Below are 26,904 nucleotides of genomic sequence, written 5' to 3'. Positions count from 1 at the left end.
GGGGACCTGTGGAAGATGAGTATAAATATATGGATGTCTAAAAGGACTGACTGAAGACTCATAATTTTCTGTGCATATTTCTGAAGCTGCAGGTGAAAATAACTAGAAAAATAGGTTTTGGTTTGGCAGGCTACTTGGTATTATCTAGTAATACTTAAAATGCACATATTCTTTCACCTAGTGTGTCATGGTTACAAGTTATGCATCTATCATATATATATATATAGCCACACATGTACACTAGACATTTTTGATAAGGACATTTATTATAGCACTGTTTGCAGTAGCAAAAAAGAAAAAAAAAGGAAACAATTTAAAAGTCCATCATTAGAGAACTAGTTAAATCAAATAAGGCGTATCCATATTATGCAGTAGTTATTATGTGGCCATCAAAAAGAGCGAGTGGGATTTATAATGTGATACAAAAATCTCTCCAAGCTGTATTATTAAGTGAAAACAGCAGGCATGTATAACACCCCACAGCTTGTGTAAACACAAGCGGGGAGTGCATACACACGTGCCTGCAGGTGCATAGCCCTGCATACACAAGAGATGGCACCATGGTGGCTTTTAATGAAGGGGAACAGGGAGCTCAGGGAGAAAGACACACACCCTTTTGCAATGTTTGAATTTTGTAATTGTATGAATGCATTTTCTAGATTTATCAAATATTAACATTTCGAAGAATAGGGTTGGGGATGAACTGTGGCTATACATAAAGTCTATATATGATCACCATTTTGGTTCCCTAGGATCAAAAGAGTGACTATGCAGGTGAAGGCAGTAATGATCCAAATGGAAATGTGGCTGTGGGCAAGAAGCTGGCTCTACAAAGCACAGGCCTGGGACTCAGCCTGTGAAGGGGCGGGTACTCAGAAAGTGACACTAGTATTTTAAATAAACACCCAAGAGCTTTTGCATCTGATTGTTCCCTTCAAAGTAGTCTGCTGGGAGCCTAGATCATCAGAGGATGTCCATCAGAGGACGAACAGATCATCCTAGATCACAGAGGAGTTCAGTGCTAAGAATGCGTCAAAACCTTCTGTCTGGACCTTCAGAGTGGTGACAGGAGTTACTCATTTGTGGCAAATATTTATCCACAGAGGCAGAATCTGAATTTTGGAAACGGTCAAATGTCTTTTGGCCACAAGTTTGGTTAAAGAGATGAAAAATCAAATAAGGCAATTACTCTTTTAGTAAAAACCAAGCCATAGAATCAGAGCAGGCTGCGGCTCTGGTGTCCCTTAAAAACTGGCTCTGAGAGTGAAGCCCCAAAAGGATGCTAAAAAAAAAAACAAAAAAAATGTGTGCCTTGGCAGCATCATCGGGATGAGGCTGAGGTCCCCAGGGGACCACTCTGAAAGTGGCAACGCTCGCCTGGGCAGTGCGGGTTCTGTTTATTTGTTAGAGAAACCCGCCGGCCCGGGGCGCGGCTGCTGGTGCGGCGACTCAGCTCTTCTTGCGCAGCTGGCTGTACTGCGTGCGGCCCAGGATGGGCTCCATGACGCTGGGCCGGAAGAAGCTGTCGCTGACCCTGCGCTTTGGCTTCTCGCGGGGCACGGCCGGGAAGCCCGAGCGCGGCGCTGCAGGCGTGGCGACTTTGTCCTCCAGGCCCGGGCCGGGGGGCGCGCCGGGGCTCTGCGCGCTGCGCAGGCTGCGGCGGGGCTGTGAGAGACGCGGGGCGGGCTCCGGGCCGGCGGACGGCGCCCCAGACGCCCTGCGCTCCGCCTCCCGGCGCTCGACCTCGGCTGGTGGGTTGTCGATGTCCCGGAATTCGCTCTCGGGCTCCATCAGCGACAGCCTGGGGAGCTAAGGGCCCGGCAGCCGCCTTAGAGTCCTTGCTTGGCCCTGGTCCCTGCGCCTCTGACCCACCGCCCCTTCACGGGCCCCTCGATTGTTCCCCCGGGAGCGGCCGTCAGGAGGACACAGGCTGGGGATCGGTTCGGTAGTTTGGGGGACACCGGGGAAAGCCCTGAGGTCCTGCCCACTCTGAGCTTCTCCATGGACCAGGCTGCTCAGGCAAGCCAAGCCTCTCAAAGTTTCAGGATCCCCTAGGCCTTCCTGAGGGGAACCCTCAGTGGGAGGTCATCAGCTTTCCTAACTCTTCCTTGCAGCCCACACAGTGACCGGCCAGGGACGGGTACACCTTCCTGGGGCTGGCCCGAGCGCAGGATGAACAGGCGGTATGCTAAGATCCCTGAAATGCTGCTTGGTAGAGTGACTGAGTAACCCACCCCCTTACCAGCTCTAACGGTGCTTTCTGCCCTGACCAGCGCCCTGCCCAGCTCCCCGCCCCCCAACCCAAGGCTTGCATAACCTGTAACTTGCTTTGGATAGGGGCTCCCAAAGGGATGGCATTGGTATCCCCTGGGTTTTTCCTATTGGTGACAGGTGATAGAATTGGGTGGAGCCTGCTGCTGTCCCCTGGAACTCATGGCCCACCCCTCAGGGTGCCCTGGAAGCCTCTCCAACCCCTTCCCAGGCAGCAGCATGCAAACCTGCCAGGCACCTGCCCGGCCCTTCAGTTGAGAGCAAAGGGGTGAAGGTGAGCCACTGGGATCCCGGGACTGACGGCTGGAGACTCCTCTACCAGCAGGTGGGAGGGGCCGTGGGGAGAGGCCTCAGGCCAGAGCCATGGGCCTCTATACTCCTGGGGCTGGGAGAGGCCCAGTATGTTAAAATGTTGCCAGGGCACTGAGGACTGGAGGGGGGCGGTCTCCAGAGGAGTAGGGGAAAGGAGGGGGACTGCAGCCCCTTCAGTCAAACCTACTTTATCTGCCCTGTCCAGGGCCCCTTGGGACACTAACAGTTTGCCAGGGGTGGTACTCACCGGCACATAATGCACCACTGTGTCCACCACATTGTCAGTAACACCCTTCAGGGCATCCGATAGGGACATGGCCCTCCCCTTGGTCGAGGAGACAGCAGGGGCTGGTGTGAGGTGCAGCACCCTCCCTGCCATGCCTAGCATAGCTGCGGGTGCCCATGTCACAGCCGAGATGGTGGTCTGGAGGGTCTTCTGCAGGGTATGTGCCACACCACCCAGGAGGCCTTGAGGGCCTGGCAGGGCTGCTACCTGGGGGCCAGAGCAGGGTCAGTGCCTCCTGCAGTAACTCCCCTGACCCTTCCCTCCCCACCAGCCCCACAGCTAGAGGGTAAAGCATGAGAATACCAAATTTACAAAACTTCAGGCCTATTCTGCCACTAGCAGTGTGGCCTTGGACAGGTCACATTCCCTCTCTGAACCTCCGTTTCTTCTCCTGCAAAATGGGACAACAATCTCTGCCCTGCCTATTTACAGAGTGTTGCAAGGGTCAGCTGAGAGAATGACATGGAAGTCCCTTGTCAGCTGGGCATCTGGGGGTGGGGTGAAGGGTGTTGCACACACATGCCATGCTGCTGCAACTGGGGCAGAGGCCCTGAGTTCACCCTATGCCTCTGCTTCTTACCCCTTCTGTGGGCTGGGGGACCTTGAGGCTCCCACTCTCCCCCTCACCTCACTGAACTTGTTCTCCTCGGTTTCCAATTCTTCCTCCTCCTCCATGTCCTCTCCCTCCGTGTCTGTCTGGTCCTCATGATCCTCGTCCTGGGCGGCCGCGAGGCTGTGCAGCCAGGGCACCCGCACTTCGCTCCTCCGCCGGGACACCGCCTGCATGGCCACTGAGGCACCCCACTGGGCCAGGCTGCTCTGAGGGAGGATGGCAGCAGATTGTTGGCTCAACTGCCCCTGCTGAAGGCCAGGGAGCCCCAGCAGCCCAAGCCCCTCGCCCCCAGGGTCCAGGCCAGGTGGTGAGCAGGGCTCAGCCCCAGCAGACTTTTCTTGAAACTTTTTATTGAGTGGTAATCTACATACACTAAAGTGCACACATCTTTAGTGTAAGCTCTATGAATTTTTATAAGAACACACCTGTGTAACCACCACAGATCAAGACATAGACCATTTCAACACCCAAAGACTCCCTGTGTCCCCACTCAGTCCATATTCCCCCAAGAGTGACCACAATCCTGGTCTCTGTCACCATGCCTTAGTTTTGCCTATTTTTGAACTGCATATAAGTGGAGTCACACCACGTGTATTCATTCATTAATGGCTCCTTTGGTTAAATATTATGGTGTAAGTTTCACCCATGTTGCTGCAAATGGAAGTAGTTCCTTCATTTTCATTTCTGTGTAATATTCCATCATACGAATTTCCCGTAGTTTACCCATTCTACTGTTGATGGACATTATCATTGCTTCCAGTTCTTAGCTAAGGATATCGCTGATCTGAACATTTTTTACTTGTCTTGGGAGACTTAAGTGCTCATTTCTGTTGGGTATACACTTAAGAGTGGAACTGCTGGGCCATAGGATATATGTGTGTTAGCTTTGGTAGATAATCCTCCCAGATCTTTTAAGAGTGAAAAATTCAATGAACCAGAGTGTCCCATGGGAAGAAACTGACGGAGCAAGTGGGCTGGTGTCTCCTGAGGCACATTCTAAACCTCTAGGGAGCCCTACAAACAGACCCTTCTTATTACACAGCTTTTGGGGATGCCATTCTATTCCATGTGAATGGTGGCATGTGAGGTTCTGCCCACTGCAGGCGGGGTCCAGGCATGTGACTCAGTCTCAGCCGTTATTGATGCAGGGGACAGAGGGGAACTACTACTCCTGTATCCCTGCAGGGGCAACACTTGCTTGAATGAATGATCCATACCTGATGATGCTTTTAAAAGTACTGCTCAAAAGGTGGCTGAAAAGTAGTCATCTTGTTTGCTGGCCTTTATGCTTTAATATTGTTTTATTTTCTTTTCTGGCCTTAGTTTCTTACTAAAATTCCTATGAAAAACATCCAGCCTATTTCTGCTAAAATACAGAGAGGTGGAGGTGGGGAGTGGTGGGGAGTTAACTCTCCCTGGGCCTAGAAAGGGCAACTTTACCTTGGGTGCAGTGGTGCTGGGTATACTCTCCCTGACAAAATGGGTTGTATACTTTGTTTATTTAAGGATGACAGTCTCTTGCATAGCAGATGGAGGTCCTGCTGTCTTATAGGTGGGAAGATCCATAGAAAGAGGCCCACTTTGGGGGATGAAGGCTGGGGCTTGTGGGAGACTCAGAGGGAAATGGGGGAGATAGAAGTGAATGGTAGGGCAGGAGCACTCTAGCAAGGCAGGCCTGCCCTTGTTTAACATCCTGTCCCTTCTCTTTCCCTGCGGTCTGGAAGGCCATCCCTCTACCCCTCTCAAGTCCTCTTAGAACTAAAGCCCCAGCCCAGGTTGGAAGAGAGAATGTTCTCAGGACAGGAAGGGGTGATGGGTGGGGGATGGGAGGGACTAGGAGGCCCACAGGGCTCCCAGGCACGGGGTCATTCCGAGCTCAGGGCAGATACTTACCAAGGGCACCACGCCTGGGATCCACATGGCCACGGTGTGGCCCTGCTCTAGGGCCCGGGCCATGGTCTGCATAGTGTATCGAGAGAGGGTGTTGGTCAGAGCCCCAACCCTGCTCATGAGGCTCGGCTTGGCCTTGGGAGACTTCTGGGCTTGCTGGTGTCCAGGAGCAGGGGCTGGGTAGGGATTTGAGGGGAAAGAAGAGAAAACAGGTCAGAGAGGGGCTGGAGAGATCTGGGTCATGTCTAGGACTGGAAAGCAGGTGTTCTAGGTCCACCACAAACTCACTGGTGAGTTCCACAACTCACTTTCCCTCTTTACAGATGGGGTGGGGGCGGCGGGGGTAAATGATTATGAATCCATCTGAAAATCCCACTGGCCTTCCCTATTCCAGAGCAGTGGCTGGATGAGCCACCTCCTGCTGATTCCCAGGCAGTGTGTATGACAACTCACTCCCAGGCTGAGCCTCCAAATGGCAGGTATCTGACTCTTCGTTGTCTGGAGGGAGGAGGTACTCCACCACCTTCTCAATGCTGCCCAAGGCCAAGTCGGCCCCTCCAGAAGCCAGTCGGCCAGCTCGAGTGTTGGCAGCAAATTCCGCAGTGTCTCTGGCCACCCCCCAGGCGAGCTCGCACCCGGCCAAAGCAGCCCCCAGGACCTTGTCTGAAGTGCTCGCGATGGGAACGCTGATGCTGTTTCTGGCACTGCGGAGGCGGGTGGAGATGGTGTCCTTCAGCTCAGAAGCAATCTGGGGGAAGTTGGTGGGGGTGTTAGGCATGTGGTCTTGCAGGCCCTACAAGGGCTGCCCTTTTGGGGTCTGGTGGCCTGGGCCCAGCTCCCAGGAGGGCGTCATCTAAAGGCCCAGGGAACTGGTACTGATATGTAGGTACCTGGAATTAAGCTGGGCTTTAAAGGGAGAGGGCTCCAACCTTCCCTGTGCCAACTGTTTGGATCTCCTGGCTTCTTCGCCACCCATCACTGCCTGTCAAGATCCCTCCCATCCTGTGAGGATGACCCCAAAGGCTCCTCCTTGGTGCCACCTGTCCTGATACTCTCGGGCTCACAAGGAATCTCCTCCATCCTTTCCTCAGAACACAGCGATTCTATTGATTTATAGGTGTGCTTGATCTTCCTACAAGTTCTGCATTGAAATAATTTGTCTTTTTCTTCATTAACCTGGGAGCTCCTTTGTGACAAAAATGTTGTCTTTATCTGGAAAAATGGGGAGCAAAGAGCACAGGCCTCACAGCTGAACAGACCTGCTCTCATTATCTCCACTTAAGGCTGTGTGGCCATGGGGGAGACACTGGTTTCCTCTCTGTAAAATGGAGATAACAACCCCATCCCAGAGGGTTGACAAGTGGATTAAATGAGAGCGCTTGATAAAGCATAGGTGATGGCCCCGGGCATAATAGGGTAGGGCTCAGTACATGTTTGTGGGAAGGGTAGATAGTTGGTCAGTGAGATAGATGAGGTCAGACACTGAAACTTATTCCCCAGAAGCACCAAAAATGAGTCCTTATCATAGCAACTACCCAATAAATATGTAGCCAGGTAAAGTGACTTTCAATCCCATGGTCCATAAAATGTTGGATATTGAGGATATGGGATGACACTCCCGGGATCTGAATGAGTGTAACTCATGATCTTAGGCAGCTGTAGTTGCCAAGTGGTCCAGGGCAGACTCTGGAACTCAGATCCCAGGGTGTGCTATCGGGAGGCAGTGGGACCCGCCTCGAGCTCCTGTTTGGGTTTGCCTCTGGGCTCGTGCCTGCTGGTCCCAGAAACCCCACCTCCATTCAGCTTCACAGGGAGAAGAGGAGCCTATTGTGTGGCCTTGGGAGCAGGCAGCCTCCGCCAGCCTTGGAGGATGCTCACCATGGGACACAGACTTCCAGTCACGGCATCAGCAGCCCCTGCCCTCTCCTCCCTGAGAGGTGGTGACGACAGAGTGCAGGGAGGCTTCCAGAGGTGGGAAGGGGCTCACCTTTTCAGGGGGGTACTGGAGAGCGGGGATCTTTTCCTCCAGGTGGTCCAAGCCTCGGCAGGCCAGCTCATTGGCAGCTGTGACTGGAAGGAAAGGGCCAAGTTTGGCTGAGCCCTGCCCCTCCCCATGAGAATCTAGCAGTGGCCTCTGTGCCAAGGAAGTGACTTGGAGCCCTCAAATCCCAAGGCCTGCTGCCTCCCCAGCATCTCCGGGCCCCAGGCCCTTTGCCCTCTTTAGCCCTTGTCCGCAGGGACTCCTTGAGACCCGGGCCAGTTTCTTCCGTCTGTGTGGGAACTCTGGGGTCGCTCAGACCTGCACTCAAAAGGCCAAGTGACCACATCTAAGCAGCCTGTGGCCTCAGCAAGTCACAGCCCGTCTGAGCCTCTGCTTCCTACCTTGTAAAAGGTGAATTAATGGTGCCTGCCTGGCAGGATTTTTGTGAGGAAGAATGATGGGAGCTATATGAATCACCAACAGTACCGTTCTTTCCCTCCTTCTCTTCCTTCCCGACCTGCATGGGGTCTCTGAGTGAGCATGAGGAGGGAGAAGAGAGGTGTGAGAGGGAAGCAGATGGCAGTGAGGCCTTGGGGCTGGGCCTGCTTAGCTCTCAACATGACAAACTCCCAGCACAGCCAGTGCAGGCCCCAGGCTGTCCATGCGCTTCTTTTTAACCACTAGGTGTTGAGATGGTCAACTGTCTGAAGAGGGTCACAGGGAAGGGAAAAGAGTTGCCCCCGGAGAGTGGGCATGCATCAGAGATGCACCTGCTTCAAGGGGATCCCGCCTGGGTCGGCCGGGACATCGGCTCTGCAGCCATGGCCAATGGGGGCCACAGCTTTCAAGGAGAGTTCTTTATACTCTTTCATATATTCTTTCTGCAGATACCTTATTTTTCTTCACAAAATTCTCAAGCAGCAGAGAGCCCAGATGACTTGGCTGTATTCCAGTTGGGCAGAATGAGACTCAAGGAAACTATTTAAGGAGCTTGCAGCCAGGGACAGGGCCCGGGCCTACTTTACATCTGTCCTCTCCTGTTTGCTGTGTGGAGTCCTCAGCTACCCATAATTCTGTAATTAGGATGGTGGAAGGTGCTAGACTTTTTGGCATTACTGCAATTTCCCTCAGCCCTGTGTATGCCTTGGAGACCACAGTTTCAGATGGGGCAGAACAATTTGAGTGGTGCACACCTGGTAAGGCCCATGGGAGAGCCGTCTTCTGCCTCCAGGGCCCTGGCTGGCGGCTCTCTGCCGCCCCCACCCGTCATGAGCTGCCACCATCAGCTGCTGGGCTCAGCCAGCTGTCTCCTCCCTCCGTGCCCTCCAGCCCTGCCAGGCCCCCTAGTGCCGGCTGCCTCTGCCTCTGCCAGACTCTGCTGGTTCTTGCTGCTGCTGCCTGTGCTGCTACAGTGAGTGTCTGGTCTGCCATGGGCCCCACCCTCACCACTGCCTGCATAGCTCTGCCTTCCCTTCCCCTGCAGATTCTCTGGCCATCATTGTTATCCTAGGAAAATGCCAGCTGGGCCATAGATAGGCATCTGTAGATGAAAAGAGATCTGTGTGTATACCTTTATAGCCATAGATAAGAAGACCATGCAATGGGATGTGGTCAGTTAAGTAGACAGACAAGCAAGTTATCAGACAGTCAGACAGACTGAGAGGCAGACAGACAGACTGGAAGGTAGGCAGTGAACAAGCAGGCAGCTGCTGAGCGCCGTGAGGACTCACACTGGGTGGACAGCCTGCGGACCACCGGCTCCATGCTCCAGGCAGCCAAGCTACTGGCGCTCTGCACACCCTTCTCATAGGCATTGCACACAGAGGCCACCAGGGGGTGGGCTTCCTTAGTGCTGGTGTAGGTCTTCTGGAAGCATTCGCAGGTGCCACTCACCACCGGCAGCTGCAGGACCCGCTGCAGCACATTCTCCTGCTCCTGGTGCGGAAGGAACACATTCAAGTTGTCCCACCTCCCTCTCCAGCCTCCTGGGAAGGTGACCCCAGGGTCATGGGGACCAATGGTGCAACTAGCCTGAGTCCAAGTGAGCTGGGAGGAACCAAGGCCAAAGAGGTCTCTAGATGCCCCAATCATGGGAGCATGGAAGAACCCATGGGGAAAACAAGAGTCAGCCGGCCATGTCCTCCTGGTCACCATCCGGGTTCTGGAGAGCTGCCAAGGCAATCTCTGTTCTCCAGAGACCAAGTCAGTTCCCACCACCCCCACCTCAACTCACTCCCCTGATACCTACTGGTAGAGAGCAAGTGTTGTTGTCTAGAGTTTTAGTCCACCTTTGACTGGTGGCTTCTCCAAACATTTTTCTGGTCTTTCTGAGGTACTGCCTCCCCGCCCATGTATCCCGGCCCCACTGCCTAGAACGCTCACCTTCCCTCCCACAGCCCTTGCTGCCTGGCAGAGTGCCATTCCCTCAAGACTCCACTTGACCAGCACTTCCCCTCTGAAGCTTCCAGAATCTCCTCCATCACGTCGGAAACTACTCCCTCCCTGGCTGTCTCCACATTCATCACACCGTGCTGTGGTTATGTGTATTCATCTCACTCCCCGTAGACTGTCGTCTCTGCATCCCCAGAGTGTAGGCTAAACATGGCACAGTAATGTTAGCTGCATACATGAACCACAGTCGGGGCTGTGCCTAGTAGAATGTGTAGGTTTAGATCTGCCCAACTGCACGGAATCACAGAATCTTAGGGGACTTTGTAGTAAGAATCCTTTCCATCGTTTCTCTGGCAGACTTGTATTTGTTTTTATTTATTTATTATTTTTTATAGAGACAGAGTTTCACTCTGTTGCTCAAACTGAAGTGCATTAGTGCCATCATAGTTCACTGTACCCTCCAACTCGTGAGCTCAAACAGTCCCCACACTTGTGCCTCCTGGGTAGCTGGGACTACAGGCATGTGACACCATGCCTTGCTAATATTTTTATTTTGTAGAGGGGAGGTCTTGCCGGTCTTGAACTCCTGGCCTCAGGTGATCCTTCTGCCTCAGCCTCCCAAATCACTGAGATTATAAGCATGAGCCATTGTGCCCCGCCAAGACTTATATTTGAATGTTTCCCTGAATGAGAGCTCTCCCCCTCACAAAGTGGCCTGTGCCCCTTGTTGGACAGCTTTGCTGAGCCGAAATTTGCCTCCACCCTCCTGTTCCACACTCTGCCCTCTGGAACAAAACTGAGAAAACCTATTTCGTCGTTCATGGGTTGGCCCTTCACATATTTGAAGTCAAATATGTCTCCCTTTAGAAGTGCCTCCATCATGTTAAATGGCTCCAGTTCCCAACTTCGTTTACCAATGGTTCACACTGTGGTCTGGTGACCCCCTCTCCTGGACATGCTACAGTTTTATATTATCTTTCTTAAAAATATACTACCCTCGCTTGAGCCCAGGAGTTTAAGGCCAGACTGGGCAACATAGGGAGACCCCGTCTCTACAAAAAATAATAATAATAATAATAATAAATAATAATAATAATGAGCAGGGAATGGTGCTGTGTGCCTGTGGTCCCAGCTACTCGGGAACCTGAGGTGGGCAGATTGCATGAGCCTCGGAGTTGGAGGCTGTAGTGAGCCATAATCATGCCACTGTACTACAGCCTCGATGACAGAATGACACCCTGTCTCAAAAAACAAAAAACAAACAAAAAACACTCAAAAACAGCACTCTGGGTGTGATCTGCGCGTGCTCGGTGTAGTGGAACAATCGTTTATCATTTCTGGGGTGCTGTGCTGTTAGTAATGCACCTTTGGCAGCAGTCACATAATTAAGCTTTAGGTCACCTAGGAACCTTAGTGAAAAAACACTGGTCTTTGAGTAAAAGAATGAATTCTAGGGCTAAATGTAGAAGCTCCTGCCTGTAATCTCAACACTTTGGGAGGCCGAGGTGGGAGGATCATTTGAAGCCAGGAGTTTGAGACCACTCTGAGCCACAAAAAAAAAAAAAGAAAAAAAAAAAAGCCATGCTAATATTTGATGGCATGTGGACTACAGAGTCCCAGCTACTGGGGAGGCTGAGGTGAGAGGACTGTCTGAGACCAGGAGACCGAGGCTGCAGTGAACTATGACGGTACCACTGCACTCCAGCCGGGGTGACAGAGCAAGACTCTGTATCTAAAAAATAAATAAATAAAATTAAAAGAACAAATTCTAGGCATGCAGAGGGAAAGAACATTTGCCAGGTGCCATTATGCTGCAAGCACTGGTCTGGGTGCCTTGGTGACATGCGCTCACTTAATTCTAACAGCCATCCTCTGGAGTCAACACTGTCACCAACACTGAGTCGATCAGGAGATTGACAATCAGAAACAGGAAGTGATTTACCCAAGATCCCACAGCTGATAAGTGGCAGAGCCAGGATGCCAACTCAAGTTGGAAATGGCCTACCTGGGATTATCTTCAAAATAACTCAAAGTGGGGGAATTAATGGAAGTGAGGATGAGGCAGGATTGGCCATGAATTCATGGTCTTCGGGGCTAATAAAGGGTACATGGGGCTTACTATGTTCTTTTCTGTCTATTCTTATGAATGTTGAGAATTCTCCATATCAAAAGTAAAAAGAAAAAAACTCCCCAGGTCAGATTCAGATGCTCAGGCTCTCTGTAGCTTTGAATATGACACTGTGGCATGGTTTTGCTCGCAAAGTGAACACCTGACCTGTTCTGTTTGTAGGAGGCAGAGCTCAAAGACCCCCATCAATGAGACCTACAAGTACACTAAGACAGAGCAGCCCACAATATCTTAGTTTTTTTTTTTTTTTTTTGAGATGGAGTCTCGCTGTCTCCCAGGCTGGAGTGCAGTGGCGCCATCTCAGCTCACTGCAAGCTCTGCCTCCTGGGTTCACACCATTCTCCTGCCTCAGCCTCCCGAGTAGCTGGGACTACAGGTGCCCACCACCACGCCTGGCTGATTTTTTGTATTTTTAGTAGAGACGGTGTTTCACTGTGTTAGCCAGGATGGTCTCGATCTCCTGATCTTGTGAACTGCCCGCCTTGGCCTCCCAAAGTGCTGGGATTACAGGCGTGAGCCACCGCACCCGGCCAATATCTTAGTTTTTTATCCTGCAGGTGAATTTGAAATTTGAACTAGAAATAGACTATGACTATAAACAAGAAAACATTCTTTTTAACATTTTGGATGAGACTTCAGAGTTTGTTTCAGACAAAACCAAAGGAGGAAATAGATCCTGGGAAGGGAATAAACCACCATCTGTTAGAATGGCTTAACCATGTACTTGATCATTTTACGCCTCTCTCTGTTCTATGATTCAATACAAAACAAAGTGATTCCTAGTGCAAGAGTTAGTAAAAGCCTAACTTGGGCAAGAAGGATATTGTACAGGTTCATAATTTTTAAGTTACACTATCTGAACTGTGCCCAAATCTGAGATGCCTTGCCAGGAGCCATCAAGCATTCCTGGGAAGGCATCTTGCCACCATTTCAAGTCAGAAAACCAGGTCAGAGATAGAACACCAGACACATGGAATATCCCACCCTTCCCCCCACACAGCAGCACAGGCTGTGCACTGTCTAACTCTGAGAGGTGACATTTGCCATATGAATGATGCTGGAGACACAGAATGCAGTGGCTCTGCACTGAATGCACATCCAGCTGGGTGGTGGGCAGAGCATGGGCTTCTGCGTCAGGGTTTAAACAATAGTTCCCTTCCTCTCCACTCCCCCCTGTCCCTAAGCCAGGATTTCTGTCCCTTTTTTTCAAGGTGCTTAGTTTTCAATAGGCATCTTTTTTTCCCTTCCCAGATCCTCCAACTGCCCCCTACAAAAGGTGGTGAGGGCAAGAATAACTAAGCCACGGTAGTCAATGAACTAGGATTATAATCTGGGAATATCTTGCTCTAAGTCCCCTGCATCTCCCCTCCCTGCTTCTTCCTCCTCCCTCAGTTGTCCATCCCCTGTGACAGATGAGCCCAAGTTACTTACAGGCAGGTCTCCATCCAGCAAGGTGGGGCCTTTGTTGACTGCCATCCTAGCTCCTCAAGCTGCAAAACAGAGTCCCAGGTCCCATCAGAAGCCCTCAGGCTTGAGCTCCACTGGGTCACTTCCCTACCTCTCATGGCCACCAACTAGGCCCAGGCTGCCTGGGGGCCCATTTGCCCTGAACAGAAGGCATTAGGTTGGAGGGTGAATGTCACACACAATAGCCCCACTCCTTAGGGTCCCATAGCAATGAATTGCTCCATAGCTTGTCAAGACTGATGTTTCTTTCTTTCTTTTTTTTTTTTTTTTGAGATGGAGTCTCACTCTGTTGCCCAGGCTGGAGTGTAGTTACACAACCTCGGCTCACTACAACCTCCGCCTCCTGAGTTCAAGGGATTCTCCTGCCTCAGCCTCCCAAGTAGGTGGGATTACAGGCACCCACCACCACGCCCGGCTAATTTTATTTTTTTTAGTAGAGATGGGGTTTCATTATGTTGGCCAGGCTGGTCTCGAACTTCTGACCTCAAGTGATCTGCCCACCTTGGCGTCCCAAAGTGCTGGGATTACAGGTGTGAGCCACCACGCCCTGCCAAGAATAATGTTTCCTATAAGAGTTCAGGTTAGGAGGCCAGGCACAGTGGCTCAGGCCTATAATCCCAGCACTTTGGGAGGCCAAGGCAGGCAGATCACCTGAGTTCAGGAGTTCGAGACCAGCCTGGGCAACATGGTGAAACTCCGTCTCTACTAAAAATACAAAAATTAGCCAGGCGTGGTGGTGGGCATCTGTATCCCAGCTACTTGGGAGGCTGAGGCAGGAGAATTGCTTGAGCCCAGGAGGCGGCAGTTGCAGTGAGCTGAGATCGCTCCACTGCACTCCAGCCTGGGCGACAGAGCGAGACTCTGTCTCAAAAAAAAAAAAAAAAAAAAGTTCAGGTTAGGAAATAAAAAATGCAGGTAGCCATAAGAGATAAAAAGTTTTAGATAAAGTCTTAAGGCTCTTAAATGAAGGTCCTAAAGAGACTAAAACAACAAGTTTCAAGCTGGGTGCATTGGCAAGCACCTGTAATCTCAGCTACTGAGGCTGACGTGGGAGAATTGCTTGAGCCCAGGAGTTTGAGATCAGCCTGGGCAATATAGTGAGACCCCCATCTCTAAAAAAATAAACGAGTTTCAGGTTTCATCTTCGAAAAGGCTCTGGGTTAATTCCTCTATTTCTCTCTCTCTTTCTGTCTGTCTGTCCCTCTCCCCCTCTCCCTATCTTTTTTTTTTTTTGAGACAGGGTCTCAATCTGTTGCCCAGGATGGAATGTGGTGGCACAATCATGGCTCACTGCAGCCTTGACCTCCTGGGATCAAGGTGCCCTCCCACCTCAGCCTCCCATGTAGCTAGGACTACAGGCATGCACCACAATGCAGGGTTAATTTTTTTTCTTTTTTTGTAGAGACAGGATCCCACTGTGTTGCCCAGGTTGTTCTTGAACTCCTGGGCTCAAGTGATCCACCTGCCTTGGCCACCTGCAGTGCTGGGATTAAAGGCATGATCCACTGTGCCTATCCAATTCCTCTGTTTCTAGATTCTGGTATCTATACCAGAATCTCTCCCTCAGTAGTTTCCCTGCAGAGTTTTGCATCCCCAGCAAAATTCCCAAGAGGCCCTTACCTTCAACTTCTTCCCTTTAATGTTCATAAACAAGCCATGTAAGGCAGGTGCCCCAGGATCCCAACACTCACTCCAGCTGACCGCCACCTCAGTCTCACAGAGCCCAGGCTGCAGAGCGTCTCCTCAGGCAGAAACAATTCCTATCACTCCTGGGAGTCTTGGGCAATGCTACTTACGCCTCCCAGATAGAGGAGGGCAGAGAGGAAGAGAAAGCAGGGTCAGCCAGTTGTCATGGTTATCTGACCCAGGGTTCCCCAGGCATATCCTAACTTCTCTAAGGACATTTAGCAAACAAGGAGGTAGGTGGCAGAGCTGAAGGAGATCCAGGCTCAGAGGACTTAGTATTCCAGGGCCATGAAGCATCAGTTCTATAATGTTCCTGCCCTCAATTCACAAAAATCTGCTTTCCAGAAAGAAGGTATAGGGATATACATCGTTAAACTCAAAAGCTCTAAAGTTCTATATACCTCTGCAGTCTTTTGGCTCCTTTTCCATAGAGGGTCTTGTGGGACAGTTTTCAATCCATTTCTCTCATCTTTTCTTATTTACTAGCAAGAGTGAATGTTGAACAGTAAAATTTAAACCCACACAGAAGAGTTCATCTGAATGTATTCATCTTTGATTATGGAGATAAATTGCCCTCAGTGAGGAAGCGACAGAGCCGGGAGTGGAGTTTTTAATAGACTTTGAGGGAGGAATTTCCACTTCTTAGAATTCAAAAAAATTTATTGAACTTTACCTGGCCTAAGATGCTACCAGAATGAAGAGTAAGAGAGCCAAGTAGATTTTTGTTCTCCTAAGTCTGGATAAGTGACAGTGTTGACTAAGATTCTATCACTAATCAATAGCACCCAGACAACCAAGAACTAGCACCACTCAACCCTTCTTTAGTCAGGACTGAAGCACAAGCCCAAGTTCTAGTTCCTGGCTTCAGATATGATGGAGGACTATGGTGTAAGCCATAGCTTTCAGATTAACTAAGAAGGGCCTCTTCATGAAAATGGACAATAGGAAAACAAAACTTATTTTCTTTGTTGCTGGTGGAATTATATGTATTGTTGACTCTGCTAAGTCACACACTGTGGGCAAGAGAAGAAAGAGGCAGGGGTGGGGAATTATGAAAGATCCTTGGTAATAAATTACGTATGTGTGATGCAATAAAGTAGGGAATGAGAAGGCAGGAAAGGGAGGAGTCAAGCAGGGAGGCGTCAAAGGAGTAATATGCTATACATTTAATACTTATTGATCCAACCTGGGCTTTTCAAATGTAAAGCAGTAGAGAAGACAAAGTATTTAAAGAAGTGGCCTCTGCCCTCACCTCAAGGTTCAGCACAAATTATCTGTGAGGCTGTGACTGGACAGCAACCTGAGCCAAAGGGCAGTTTTCAGCCTTCAGAGTAGTGGCTTTGGGCCAGAGGGAGTACAGGGCTTTGTGCCTGAAAGCTCTGCCAAATCAAATAGTCCTTTGGCTGCTTTAGCTGGGAGTGCAGAATGTGGGTTAGAGGTGAGAAGTGGTGAAAGGGCCTAGGAGAGTCCCGTGGGAAGACAGAAGTGTTAGTTTTCTAGCAGTAGCTTGCAGGGCATAGAGTTCTATCTTCTTTCCTTCTCCGTACCTACCTGCTTTCCCTACCCCTACACCACGTGAGAGCAGGGACCTAGGTCGTCTTGCTCACAAGTGGATCCCCAAAACCATTCATGGCACTCAAACATTCATTGTTGAATAAATGAATTATCAGGCAACAATGCTCAGTTGTGAATGTGCTGGGCTGTACGTCTATGAAGAACTTCTTCAATTTTTGGCATCCCTCATGAATGTGGAGGCTCTGGGGTGGAAAACATTAGTTACAAAGAAGGATTCACAGGGAGGTACCAGGACACCATCAAGGTTTACACAAACTCTAAAGGAGGTAGTATTTCTCAAACTCCCCACCACTCACCATTGCAGGGGACAAAAGCACCAAAATGGATACCACTGTAACATAACATACCACCATAAATTCAAGGCAGACTTACCTAGGCAGAAGCCAGCCAGCCATTGACAGGGCTACTGTAGAGTACCCTCTCCATGGCAGCAGTCTAGATGAGTTCATTTCAGAGGTCCCTCTCAACCCAGAGGCTCTACATCTCAATCTTTCTCCATCCTCATCCTCAGCCTGGATCTTCTAGCCCAGAGCTCGCTGTACCAACTGTGTAGGCTGATTAAGGATTATCTGCTGGATTGCCTTACGTTTAACTCTTCTCTATTCCCAGAACACACTCACAGACACAAGTCAATTTTGTCTAGAAATTTATTGAACATAATTAATCTATTACAGTAGAGGATCTGGACTATAAAAATAATTATTTAAGCTTTTTATTTGCCCTGACCTAGTAGCTTTCATGTCTTTTAAAATTCCCTAAATTTTATTTCTCAGATCCCATATCGTGATTGGTTAAACAGACAGCCAAGAATCTGAGTCTATTTTTTGAGAATCTCAATCACATTTCTGAGAAATGTAACTTATTGAGTACATATTTATTTCCTCATTTCCATTCAGATAAATGACACGGCTTTGCTGGGAGGACTGACATCGGCCTCCTACCTGCTGGCATCCTATTTCTCTACCTCACCTCCCTCAAACTAAAGGATCTGTAACCACATATAAAGACCCACATCCAAGATGGCAGATAGGAACATGAGTCAATGTCATTGACTCAGCATTCCAGTGTCCTCTTCACTGGCTTCCTCCTGCGCTTTCCACCTCTCTCAATCACCCTACAAATAAGACGTCTGATTTATCATAGAAAATTGTGACCCTCTTACATCTGGAGTATTCATGAAATTTTTTTGACTGGATAAATTTTGATGACAATTAATGTAGAATTGCCTAAATTGTTAGAAGGACTTAAATAAAACAATCTAACTGATAAGTCTAAATACTGTTTTAATTTTTTTTTTAAAGACACAGGGTCTTGCTCTATCACCCAGGCTGGAGTGCAGTAGAAGCTCACTGCAGCCTTGAACTCCTGGGCTCAAGTGATCCTCCTGCTTCAGCCTCCAGAGTATCTGGGACTACAGGCATACGCCACCATGCCTGGCTAATTTTTTAACACTTTGTTGTAGAGATGGGGTCTCACTACATTGCCCAGGCTGGTCTTGAACTCCTGGCCTCAAGCAATCCTTCTGCTTCAGCCTACCAAAGTGCTGGGATTATAGGTGTGAGCCACCACACTCCACCCAGTTTTAGTTTTTCTAGAAAAGAATATAAACCACTGGACAAGGAAGATTCCCAATTATGGGAGTGTAAGAGGCAAAAAACAGGATTCAGGAGGGGATCACATTTCTACTAAATTCTGAAGACAGTGGGAGAGCATGGAGAGAACACTGGATTTGGAGTCAGAGGAATGAGGCTCTAGCCTCAGTTTTTTGTTTGTCTCACTGTCAGCTTCTTATCTGTCACAGGCTACATATAGGTACCCATTGTGACCCTGTACCTATTTTTGTAAGTCCCTCCTGTCTGCTTCTGATTTTTGCTTATTCACTGCAACCATAGACACAATTTATACCATGAAGGTGCCTGATGCTTTTCTGATTCTACTTCTGGACAGAGCAAGGACATGAGTGCAGTGATGGTATAAGGGCCAACAAGTTGAGAGGCTGTAAGCCCAGCTCTCCTCCATCCTGCTACTGACATCAGAGCCTCTACTAGGTCTGAGAGTGCCATGCACCACACCTACTGTAATCATGTGAAACCAATGATCCATATAACCCTAAAGTTATCATATATTAGTGTTCAATGATCAGTGCGATTGGGTCTTTTTAACATTTTTCCTTTCAATTTTTATTCATTCAGCAAATACTAAGCTCTCACTATGCACATAAGAGATGTTCAATGTTAGATGAAGGGAAAATATTCAGAAATTCACAAGTCACTCCAGCACTCCAAAAACATACAACTCTTCATGCTCCTCCCTTCTCCATTCTTGGCCTCATCTCTGCCCACATCATAGGTTGTTAAATGCTCACATGAACAAGAACTTAAGCACAGTATGACATGGCCTGTGACTTATACAAATGTCTATCCCACTAAGAGGCCATCTTTTAAAGTAGGTACTAGTTCCAAGCCTTAAAACACCCTAATGGGTCTTCAGCTTCATCTGAGGATATGCCACAGTGATCATGCCTGCTATAGAGGACACAAGACCTCCAAGTCCAATGATGCCAGGATTGGACTTATAGATCCCCAGCTGGTCCAAAGGGTTCAGGATATCACAAAGGTTCTTCACTGTGTCCAGGAGCAAGGGAGGATGCTGCTTCAGAGATCGGAATAAGAGAAGTAGAAAGGATTGGAGCCATTCTGTTTCCTCATCAGCCACGCTGTACCCAAGAGGATCCTGGGATGCTGATTTATCTTTCTTTGCCCTGTCACGTGTAACTCGTTTCATCTGCAGGGAGATTTCATACAGATCCCTGACCAGGCTCAGCAGAAGAGAATAGTAGTAGTGGTGGGCAGCCCTTGTTCGCCATTTCTCTTTGTTGATGCCAGAGGTGAGACCTACGCTTCTCACCCAGAGGATGGTGTCACAGATGAAATAAATCACACGGTTCAGGTTGGCTAATGTTAAGCATAAGCGAGGTACCAGGTCAGTGGCATGAATGCTCTGCTCAGTTGCCTGTATAGCATGTACCACATTGCCTAGTCTGAACCCTGCAAGTAGAACCCACAATAGTGAACAGTTATTTCATTAGTACACAATGGGAAGATAGAATCCCTGTATCAGGGTGAGGAGCCAGCTTTTCGTTGTTTTTTTGTTGAGACAGGGTCTTGCTCTGTCACACAGGCTGGAGTGCAGTGGCACTATCACAGCTCACAGCAGCCTCAACCTCCTGGGCTCAAGCAATCCTCCCACCTCAGCCTCCTGAGTAGCTGGGATTATAGGCACGAGCCAGTGTGCCCAGCTTAGCACTGGTCTTTTTAACAACTGATGGTCATTCAAGGCTCAGCCTTTGTTCAGAAAAAGAGAAAGATTTTACAGTACATTAAGGACACCTAAAATGATCTTGGAAGGCAAAAAATGCAGTGAGTCTTTAAATTTACCTCTTCCATTGTAATTAACACCTTCATGTTGACTGATGGCATACTCCAGGCAAGGCCAATCATGAGTGTGGACGGTTACATTTGATTACTTACCAGCTACACTTCTTTAGAAGGAAGGTACTATGATAACATGGACTCCAGATGCAAACTCTCTTGGAGAGTCTGATGCCTTACATTTTATGTATTTTCCAGACAAAAGACTGTCTTTTTAAAAAACACTACTATCGGCCAGGCGCGGTGGCTCACACTTGTAATCCCAGCACTTTGGGAGGCCGAGGCGGGCGGATCACGAGATCAGGAGATCGAGACCACGGTGAAACCCCGTCTCTACTAAAAAATACAAAAAATTAGCCGGGCGTGGTGGTGGGCGCCTGTAGTCCCAGCTACTCGGAGAGGCTGAGGCAGGAGAATGGCATGAACCCGGGAGGCGGAGTTTGCAGTGAGCCGAGATTGTGCCACTGCACTCCAGCCTGGGTGACAGAGCAAGACTCCGTCTCAAAAAAAAAAAAAAAACAAAAAAAAACACTATTATCATTTTGCCATTTATCTGGTCCAAACCCCTTTTGGCTACCTATTATCAAGAAAATAAGGTACAGATGGTAGAATTTAATGGCTAGAACCATTAGTAATATTGTCACAGAGTTCCTAGTTGAATTAAATCAACCATTGCAATGGCATGTCCTATGTGAGCATGTAATTCAATTCATCAGGGATGCATCAATCAATAGGTACTTACTGAAAACCTTCTGAGAAAGAGTTATAGTACTAAACGTCACGGAGGATACAAAAGAAGTACTTTTCCTTGAAGGACCATACCTTAGACTCAGGAGGCGCTCAGAAGTAGCTACTCTCAGAAAACTTACAATCTCAGAAGGGGCCGGGCACGGTGGCTTACGCCTGTAATCCCAGCACTTTGGGAGGCCAAGGTGCACGGATCACCTGAGGTTAGGAGTTTGAGACCAGCCTGGCCAACATGGTGAAACCCCGTCTCTACTAAAAACAAACAAACAAACAAACAAACAAACAAACAAAACAAAAATTAGCCAGGCATATTGGCGCATGCCTGTAGTCCCAGCTACTAGGGAGACTGAAGTGGGAGAATTGCTTGAACCCAGGAAGTGGAGGTTGCAGTGCACCAAGATCACACCACTGCACTCCAGCCTGGGCAACGGAGTGAGTCTCCATCTCAAAAAAAAAAAAAAAAAAAGAATGTTTGGTATTATCTTATCAAAACTAGCATAAAATAGTAAAATAGTATATATAATGACTGTTTTAGTATATAGATTCTGGGTTCCAGTTCTGGCTCTTGTACTAACTGGCTGAATGATCCTGGATAAGCCCCTTCTGGACTTAGAGACCAGTGACCTTTAAAGGACCTTTCAGCTCCAACATTCTAAATAATCTAAATAGAATTTCTAATCTTGGCCTTCAGTGCCATCCAGAAAAGCTCACCCCACCCTTCCTATCCCTCTGCTTGACAATTTAAATCTTCTCTCTGTCAAACTAGTTTTGTAGTTTGACAATGATCCTCCCACACAATGGTTTGCTCAGAACAGTTCTGAGCCTTTACTAGAGAAGACTGCCCTTCGGAACTCTCTTCTTCCGTCTCTCTAGCCTCACCTCAAGTTCCACCTCCTCTAAAACACCTTCTTTTCCTCTACCTCAGCCAACAAGTTTGGCACTAAATCTTATATATCATTATTTAAAGCACCTTACTTCTCCCATAAGGCTCAGGAATGTACCTATATAACATAGGTGCTCAAAACCAACTGATCAATATGTGATGCTCTACATTCCATTCTAATGCCCCTGCTAACCTACTATAGCAACATCTGGTTTTCATCAAACAACGAAGAGTCAGAAAGGCAACAGCTATGAAAAGTACTGGATTTCCCAGTATGATGTATTATTAAAGTGAATTTAATAAACACAAATATTGATTTCACTTTTTACCTTTAGCATGAAACCTACCTCAAACATGGTCTACAAAAATGTATCCACCTATATATCCTCTAGCACTTCTCAAGAAAGGAAAAAGGCAGGTGGTCTAGGATATAACTATTCCACTCTTGTTTAGAACAAAGGGGCTCACAGGAGCAGAAGCTCATGTCAGAGACTGCTAAAACATACTGTGATTCTAAGAACTAAAGGTGAACTAACACGTTGTCTGTCTCACTGGTTATGATTAAGCAGAAAGATAAGGTGTAGCACCAGATGTGAACATAAGAGGGTGTTTATGAATGGTTTGCAGCAACACATTCAAACCTGTTGTGCCATGAGGACAGCCTTACTGGTCAATTTTACCAATAAACTTGATAGACTAGAAATCAATGACCTAGAAATTACTCCGTGAATTACAGGGCCTGAGGCTGAGGATTCTAAACCAGGAGCCACTGTCCCTCAAGAAACAGGGTACTTACATTTACGACCAGTGCTCACACTGGACTCCAGTTTCTTGAGCTTCATTACCACCTTCTCTTTGCCAGCTTTAGGCTCTAACAAATATCTAAGCAACATGCATGTGTACTGAGTGGCTCTGAAATGGAAAAAAAAATGGAGAATGATTTACAAACCAAATAAAACTTAATTCATGAAGTAAGGGAAAGAGAAACACATGCCTACAGACAACATTTCCAAGACCATTTCTCATGTAGCAACTCTTACAAAAGCAAAATTCTGCAACAGTCATTCCACAGGAGAGCCAAAGGGTAGAACATGTCACGGAAATTTAACACAAAGGTAATGAAAATGAACTCTGCAATAATGCAGCCAATGTGCCTCCAAAAGGCCTTTTGCTGGCACAGAGAAATGGATATAGTCAAAGTGAGAAACTAAAAAATCTCCCTCATGTTAAGTCTACAAAGATCCATACTCCTTCTCTTCCCCAGTGTAGATTTCTTTCTTTCTTTCTTTTTTTTTTTTTAGACCGAGTCTCTCTCTGTTGCCAGACTGGAGTGCTGTGATGTGATCTTGGCTCCACTGCAACCTCCGCCTCCCGGGTTCAAACGATTCTCCTGTCTCAGCCTCCCGAGTAGCTGGGATTACAGGTGTGTGCCACCACGCCCAGCTAATTTTTGTATTTTTAGTAGAGATGAGGTTTCACTACATTGGCCAGGATGGTCTCGATCTCCTGACCTCATGATCTGCCCGCCTCAACCTCCCAAAGTGCTGGGATTACAGGCATAAGCTACTGTGCCTGGCCTGATTTTCAGATTTCTAAAATGAACTTTCCTACCATGTACTTAACCTACCATCTATGTGACAGGACACAAACTCAAACCAGAACCAAATGAAAAGTCCGCAGTTTAAAGATTGTTTAATTTTTTATAAATGAAAGGACCAAATACACATCAGTACATAAATTAGTATAAATATGTTTTCATAGTTGTCTTTCAAAACTCATTCGTATTTTACATAAAATACAGGCAGAATCCTGCTTAATAATACTATATATTTAATAAGGTGATTATTGTCATGCTTACAAATAACAATGACTTACTAATATAAATGTAGGAGAAATTTTACGTCACATAGTCACACATCCAAATCCATTTGGCAATCTACTAATAAAGTAGGTGCCTGGTTCCTACTGTCTTGTAAGTGCATTTGAATCCCTTTATGCTATAAATATTATTCTCAATAAAAATGTGGTATATTTTCCATTTTCTAAAATAGTGAACTTATTACTAGGAATGAAATAAAAAGAGAAGACTGGAATCATAAACAATCGCTTTCTCTTTTTTAAGTGTGCTTCCTGGTTATAGGGCTGGTCATGTCAATGACTCTGCCTTTCTGAGCTTTGGTCTAATAATAAGGATCAGGCCAACAGTAAGACATTACTTTTATTTATTTATTTTTGAAGGGAACATAATCTCAAGATTTTATTGTCTTCATAATAAAACAAAAGATGACACTTAGAACTGGATCACTTGACCCTTTCTCTTCGTATCTCCTCCCAGTTCAAAATGCTGGCATCTTTTAATAGCCAGGATTCTCTTAGATCTTCACTGGGCTCAACACACTCAAGCTTTAGCACAATCTTCTTGGTAGTTTAGCCTTTTTCTGGAAAATCGGCTTAGTCTGCCCACCACAGCCACTCTGCTTCCTGTCATAATGCTGCTTTCCCTGGGCATACAGAGAATCCTTGCCCTTCTTGTACTATGTCACTTTGTGGGGTTGGTGCTTGCCACACTTCTTACAGTCCGACAAGTTTTAGGAATGTTCACCATGTTTGCGTGAGCATTATTGGCACAGAAAGCAAGGTATTATTTTATGAATGCCACTGTGGTCATAAAGGTTATACAGATCATCAAGGAGGTTGGGAAATGAACGCTAGAGATCTCAGATCTTTTGGAATAAACATATCTTAAATTATTATTATTATTATTATTTTTCAAGACAGAGTCTCGCTCTGTTGCCCAGGCTGGAGGGTAGTGCTGCGTTCTTGGCTCACTGCAAACTCCGCCTACCGGGTTCAAGCGATTCTCCTGCCTCAGCCTCTTGAGTAGCTGGGATTACAGGCACGCGCCATCACGCCCAGCTAATTTTTGTATATTTAGTAGAGATGGGGTTTCACCATGTTGGCCAGGCTGGTCCCGAATTCCTGACCTCGTGATCTGCCTGCCTCGGCCTCCCAAAGTGCTGGGATTACAGGTGTGAGTCACTGCACCCGGCCTAAATGATGATGATGATTATTTTTTATGTTTTTATTTTTTTTTAGATGGAGTCTCGCTCTGTCGCACAGGCTGGAGTGCAGTGGCGCGATCTTGGCTCACTGCAAGCTTTGCCTCCCGGGCTCATGCCATTTTCCTGCCTCTGCCTCCCGAGTAGCTGGGACTACAGGCGCCCACCACAACGCCAGCTAATTTTCGTATTTTTAGTAGAGATGGGGTTTCATCATGTTAGCCAGGATGGTCTCGATCTCCTGACTTTGTGATCCGCCCACCTCGTGATCCGCCCACCTCAGCCTCCCAAAGTGCTGGGATTACAGGCGTGAGCCACTGCACCCGGCCTAAATGATTATTTTTTTAACCAACTTCCTTGATAAACCTTGCAAGGGTACATTCTAGGTACACTGGAATTACAGGTTTCTATTTAATGAAATTTCTATTTAATGAAGCGTGTATATAAAGCAACCATTTAAAAAACCTATCAAGCTAATGAGAAAGCCAGTATAGCTTGGTAATTAAGTGGGCACTGGAGTCATTTGCGTGGATGTGAATCTCTCAGTTCTGCCGTGTAGTACCTATTAACCTCCTTCTGCTTCAGTTTCTCAATCTGAAATGGGGAGAATATTTAGAGTATCTACCTCATAGGGTTGTGATGAGGGTTATATAAGTTCATAGTTGCAAAACACTGGGAACAATAGCTGGCATAAAGATGGCTTCCAAAAGCCTCATTATTGGGGCCATTCTAATTGATCGGTTTGTATCAGCAGTTGCACACCCAGAAGAGAATGAAGAGCTGTTAAATAAAACTGCAACTGTAACTATTTTTTAATTAAGCAAGAATCAACCAAATCTCTAAAATATCATGAACTAGTACTGTATTTGTATTAAAGATACAATCTCTCAGTTCTTTTCGTTTCTTATGGAACCGAAAGAAAAAGAGACACAATCTCTGTTTAATATTTTCAGTAGCACAGCATGAACCTTAGAGGTGCAGTTAGCTCTTTCTGAGCTTCTCCCCACTGTATTTCCCCCCCAGTCCAGTTGGTGTGGTCTCATCCCCGCTATATTTTGTTTTACAATTTACAAAACTATTCCACATGCAGTATCTCAATGTACAGCCTGGGCAATAATGGAAGAGAACTTCTGTCTCTCCTTAAACATTTCAAGAGGTATTTGAGACCGGGCACGGTGGCTCGCCCATGTAATCCCAGCACTTTGGGAAGCCGAGGTGGGCAGATCACCTGAGGTCAGGAGTTCGAGACCAGCCTGGCCAACATGGCGAAAACCCCGTCTCTACTAAAAATACAAAAAGTAGCCGGGCGTGGTAGTGCACGCCTGTAATCCCAGCTACTCAGGAGGCTGAGGCAGGAGAATCGCTTGAGCCCGGGAGGTGGAGGTTGCTATGGGCCGAGACCGCACCACTGCACTCCAGCCTGGGCGACAGAGCGAGACTCCGTCTCAAAAGAAAAAAAAAAGAGGGAGCTATTTGAAGCCACACCAAGTGGTTTGCTTCCGTAGCCACAAATACTAACCGAAAGTTTCTCTTTAAAGGACATCCCTCGGAAGAATGTTGAGTGGGGAAAACCAATCTTTCTGTGCCCGGAGAGCAAAGTTAGGAGGGGAGGAGGATCTGTTAGCCGGTGTCACGTCGTAGGCGGTCTCGGGGCAGCTAGGGTGCCAGGCACTGGGGCTTTCGTGCATGACGCTAGGGCGGGACGCGGGTGCGTTGGGCCCACTCACGTTGAATTTAGGGTGAGGAGGGGCTCGGATACTAAACTCCCCCCGTAGGAGCTGGCAACGTCCTTCCTCCTTCCATCTACTAGGCTATCACCTCTTTTTTCTCGGGTGCCGGGGAATAGGCACGGGAGCACCGAGTTAGAGCGAGGAACGGGCGGGGGCCGCTGGCACCTGACTCACCTGAAGAGTCGGTCCCGGCCTTGGGTCTGGTTGGTGAAGCGGGTGAAGGCGTCCATGGCTCCTAGCCCAAAGGCCACGAGTCGCACTGGGCTCAGGCGTGGGTCCCTGGGGCCCGCCGGATCCCCAGGGAACGGTCAGTCCCAGGTTATCGGCTGAGAGGGAGGGGCTGAGTCTCTCCGCCCCAGAGGGGGCGGGCGCACTTTCTGTAGAGCAACTCCGCGAACTTCCGGTTTAAGCCGGAAGTTGTGGTTACCAAGGCGACGCAACGCCGCCGGGACAG

At 48.0% G+C, this 26,904-nt stretch overlaps 3 protein-coding genes across 7 annotated transcripts in view; 1 reads left to right on the top strand and 2 right to left on the bottom strand.

Annotated features, from left to right (window-relative positions):
* Nucleotides 1-264: 264 nt before the first annotated feature.
* Nucleotides 265-22,559, bottom strand: PLIN1 (perilipin 1). Its single transcript, XM_055277249.2, has 12 exons — nt 22,458-22,559; nt 16,973-17,239; nt 15,427-16,782; nt 14,960-15,137; nt 13,304-13,362; nt 9,084-9,288; nt 7,360-7,442; nt 5,859-6,120; nt 5,376-5,551; nt 3,497-3,688; nt 2,831-3,076; nt 265-1,809 (listed from the first exon to the last, which is right to left on the bottom strand). The coding sequence occupies exons 5-12, from the start codon at nt 13,346-13,348 to the stop codon at nt 1,450-1,452; spliced, it is 1,569 nt and encodes a 522-aa protein (XP_055133224.2). The 5' UTR covers nt 13,349-13,362; nt 14,960-15,137; nt 15,427-16,782; nt 16,973-17,239; nt 22,458-22,559; the 3' UTR covers nt 265-1,449.
* Nucleotides 17,234-26,844, bottom strand: PEX11A (peroxisomal biogenesis factor 11 alpha). Of its 2 annotated transcripts, none has more exons than XM_055277253.2 (3): nt 26,625-26,844; nt 22,458-22,573; nt 17,234-19,554 (listed from the first exon to the last, which is right to left on the bottom strand). In XM_055277253.2, exons 1-3 carry the CDS (start codon nt 26,678-26,680, stop codon nt 19,076-19,078), a joined length of 651 nt encoding a protein of 216 aa, XP_055133228.1. In that variant the 5' UTR covers nt 26,681-26,844; the 3' UTR covers nt 17,234-19,075. The 2 variants fall into 2 exon arrangements, with proteins under 2 accessions (XP_055133228.1, XP_055133227.1); XM_055277252.2 differs by having other exon boundaries at nt 17,234-19,647; nt 26,625-26,843.
* WDR93 (WD repeat domain 93) overlaps nt 26,823-26,904 on the top strand; it is a 53,391-nt gene continuing 53,309 nt past the window's right edge. For all 4 annotated transcript variants that reach the window (XR_010120643.1, XM_055277248.2, XM_063638554.1 and 1 more), the window contains exon 1: nt 26,823-26,904. The gene's annotated coding sequence lies outside the window, so the exon portion shown is untranslated.

The sequence above is a fragment of the Symphalangus syndactylus genome, chromosome 5 (assembly GCF_028878055.3).
Source record: "Symphalangus syndactylus isolate Jambi chromosome 5, NHGRI_mSymSyn1-v2.1_pri, whole genome shotgun sequence".
NCBI lineage: Eukaryota > Metazoa > Chordata > Mammalia > Primates > Hylobatidae > Symphalangus > Symphalangus syndactylus.
This window is presented reverse-complemented; position numbering and strand designations above follow the sequence as displayed.

Bases quoted from the DNA above. Each gene is read 5' to 3' on its own strand.
- PLIN1 (XM_055277249.2), bottom strand. From the start codon at position 13,348: ATGGCAGTCAACAAAGGCCCCACCTTGCTGGATGGAGACCTGCCT. The intron at 7,443-9,083 runs GTGAGTCCTCAC...CTTTCCTTCCAG, and splicing joins CCGCAGGCTGTCCACCCAGT to TCACAGCTGCCAATGAGCTG. The intron at 5,552-5,858 runs CAGATACCTGCC...CAAATCCCTACC, and splicing joins CCCTCCAGACAACGAAGAGT to CAGCCCCTGCTCCTGGACAC.
- PEX11A (XM_055277252.2), bottom strand. From the start codon at position 26,680: ATGGACGCCTTCACCCGCTTCACCAACCAGACCCAAGGCCGGGACCGA. The intron at 22,574-26,624 runs GTGAGTCAGGTG...TTTCCATTTCAG, and splicing joins GGCCGGGACCGACTCTTCAG to AGCCACTCAGTACACATGCA. The intron at 19,648-22,457 runs GTAAGTACCCTG...TTCTACTTGCAG, and splicing joins TGTGAGCACTGGTCGTAAAT to GGTTCAGACTAGGCAATGTG.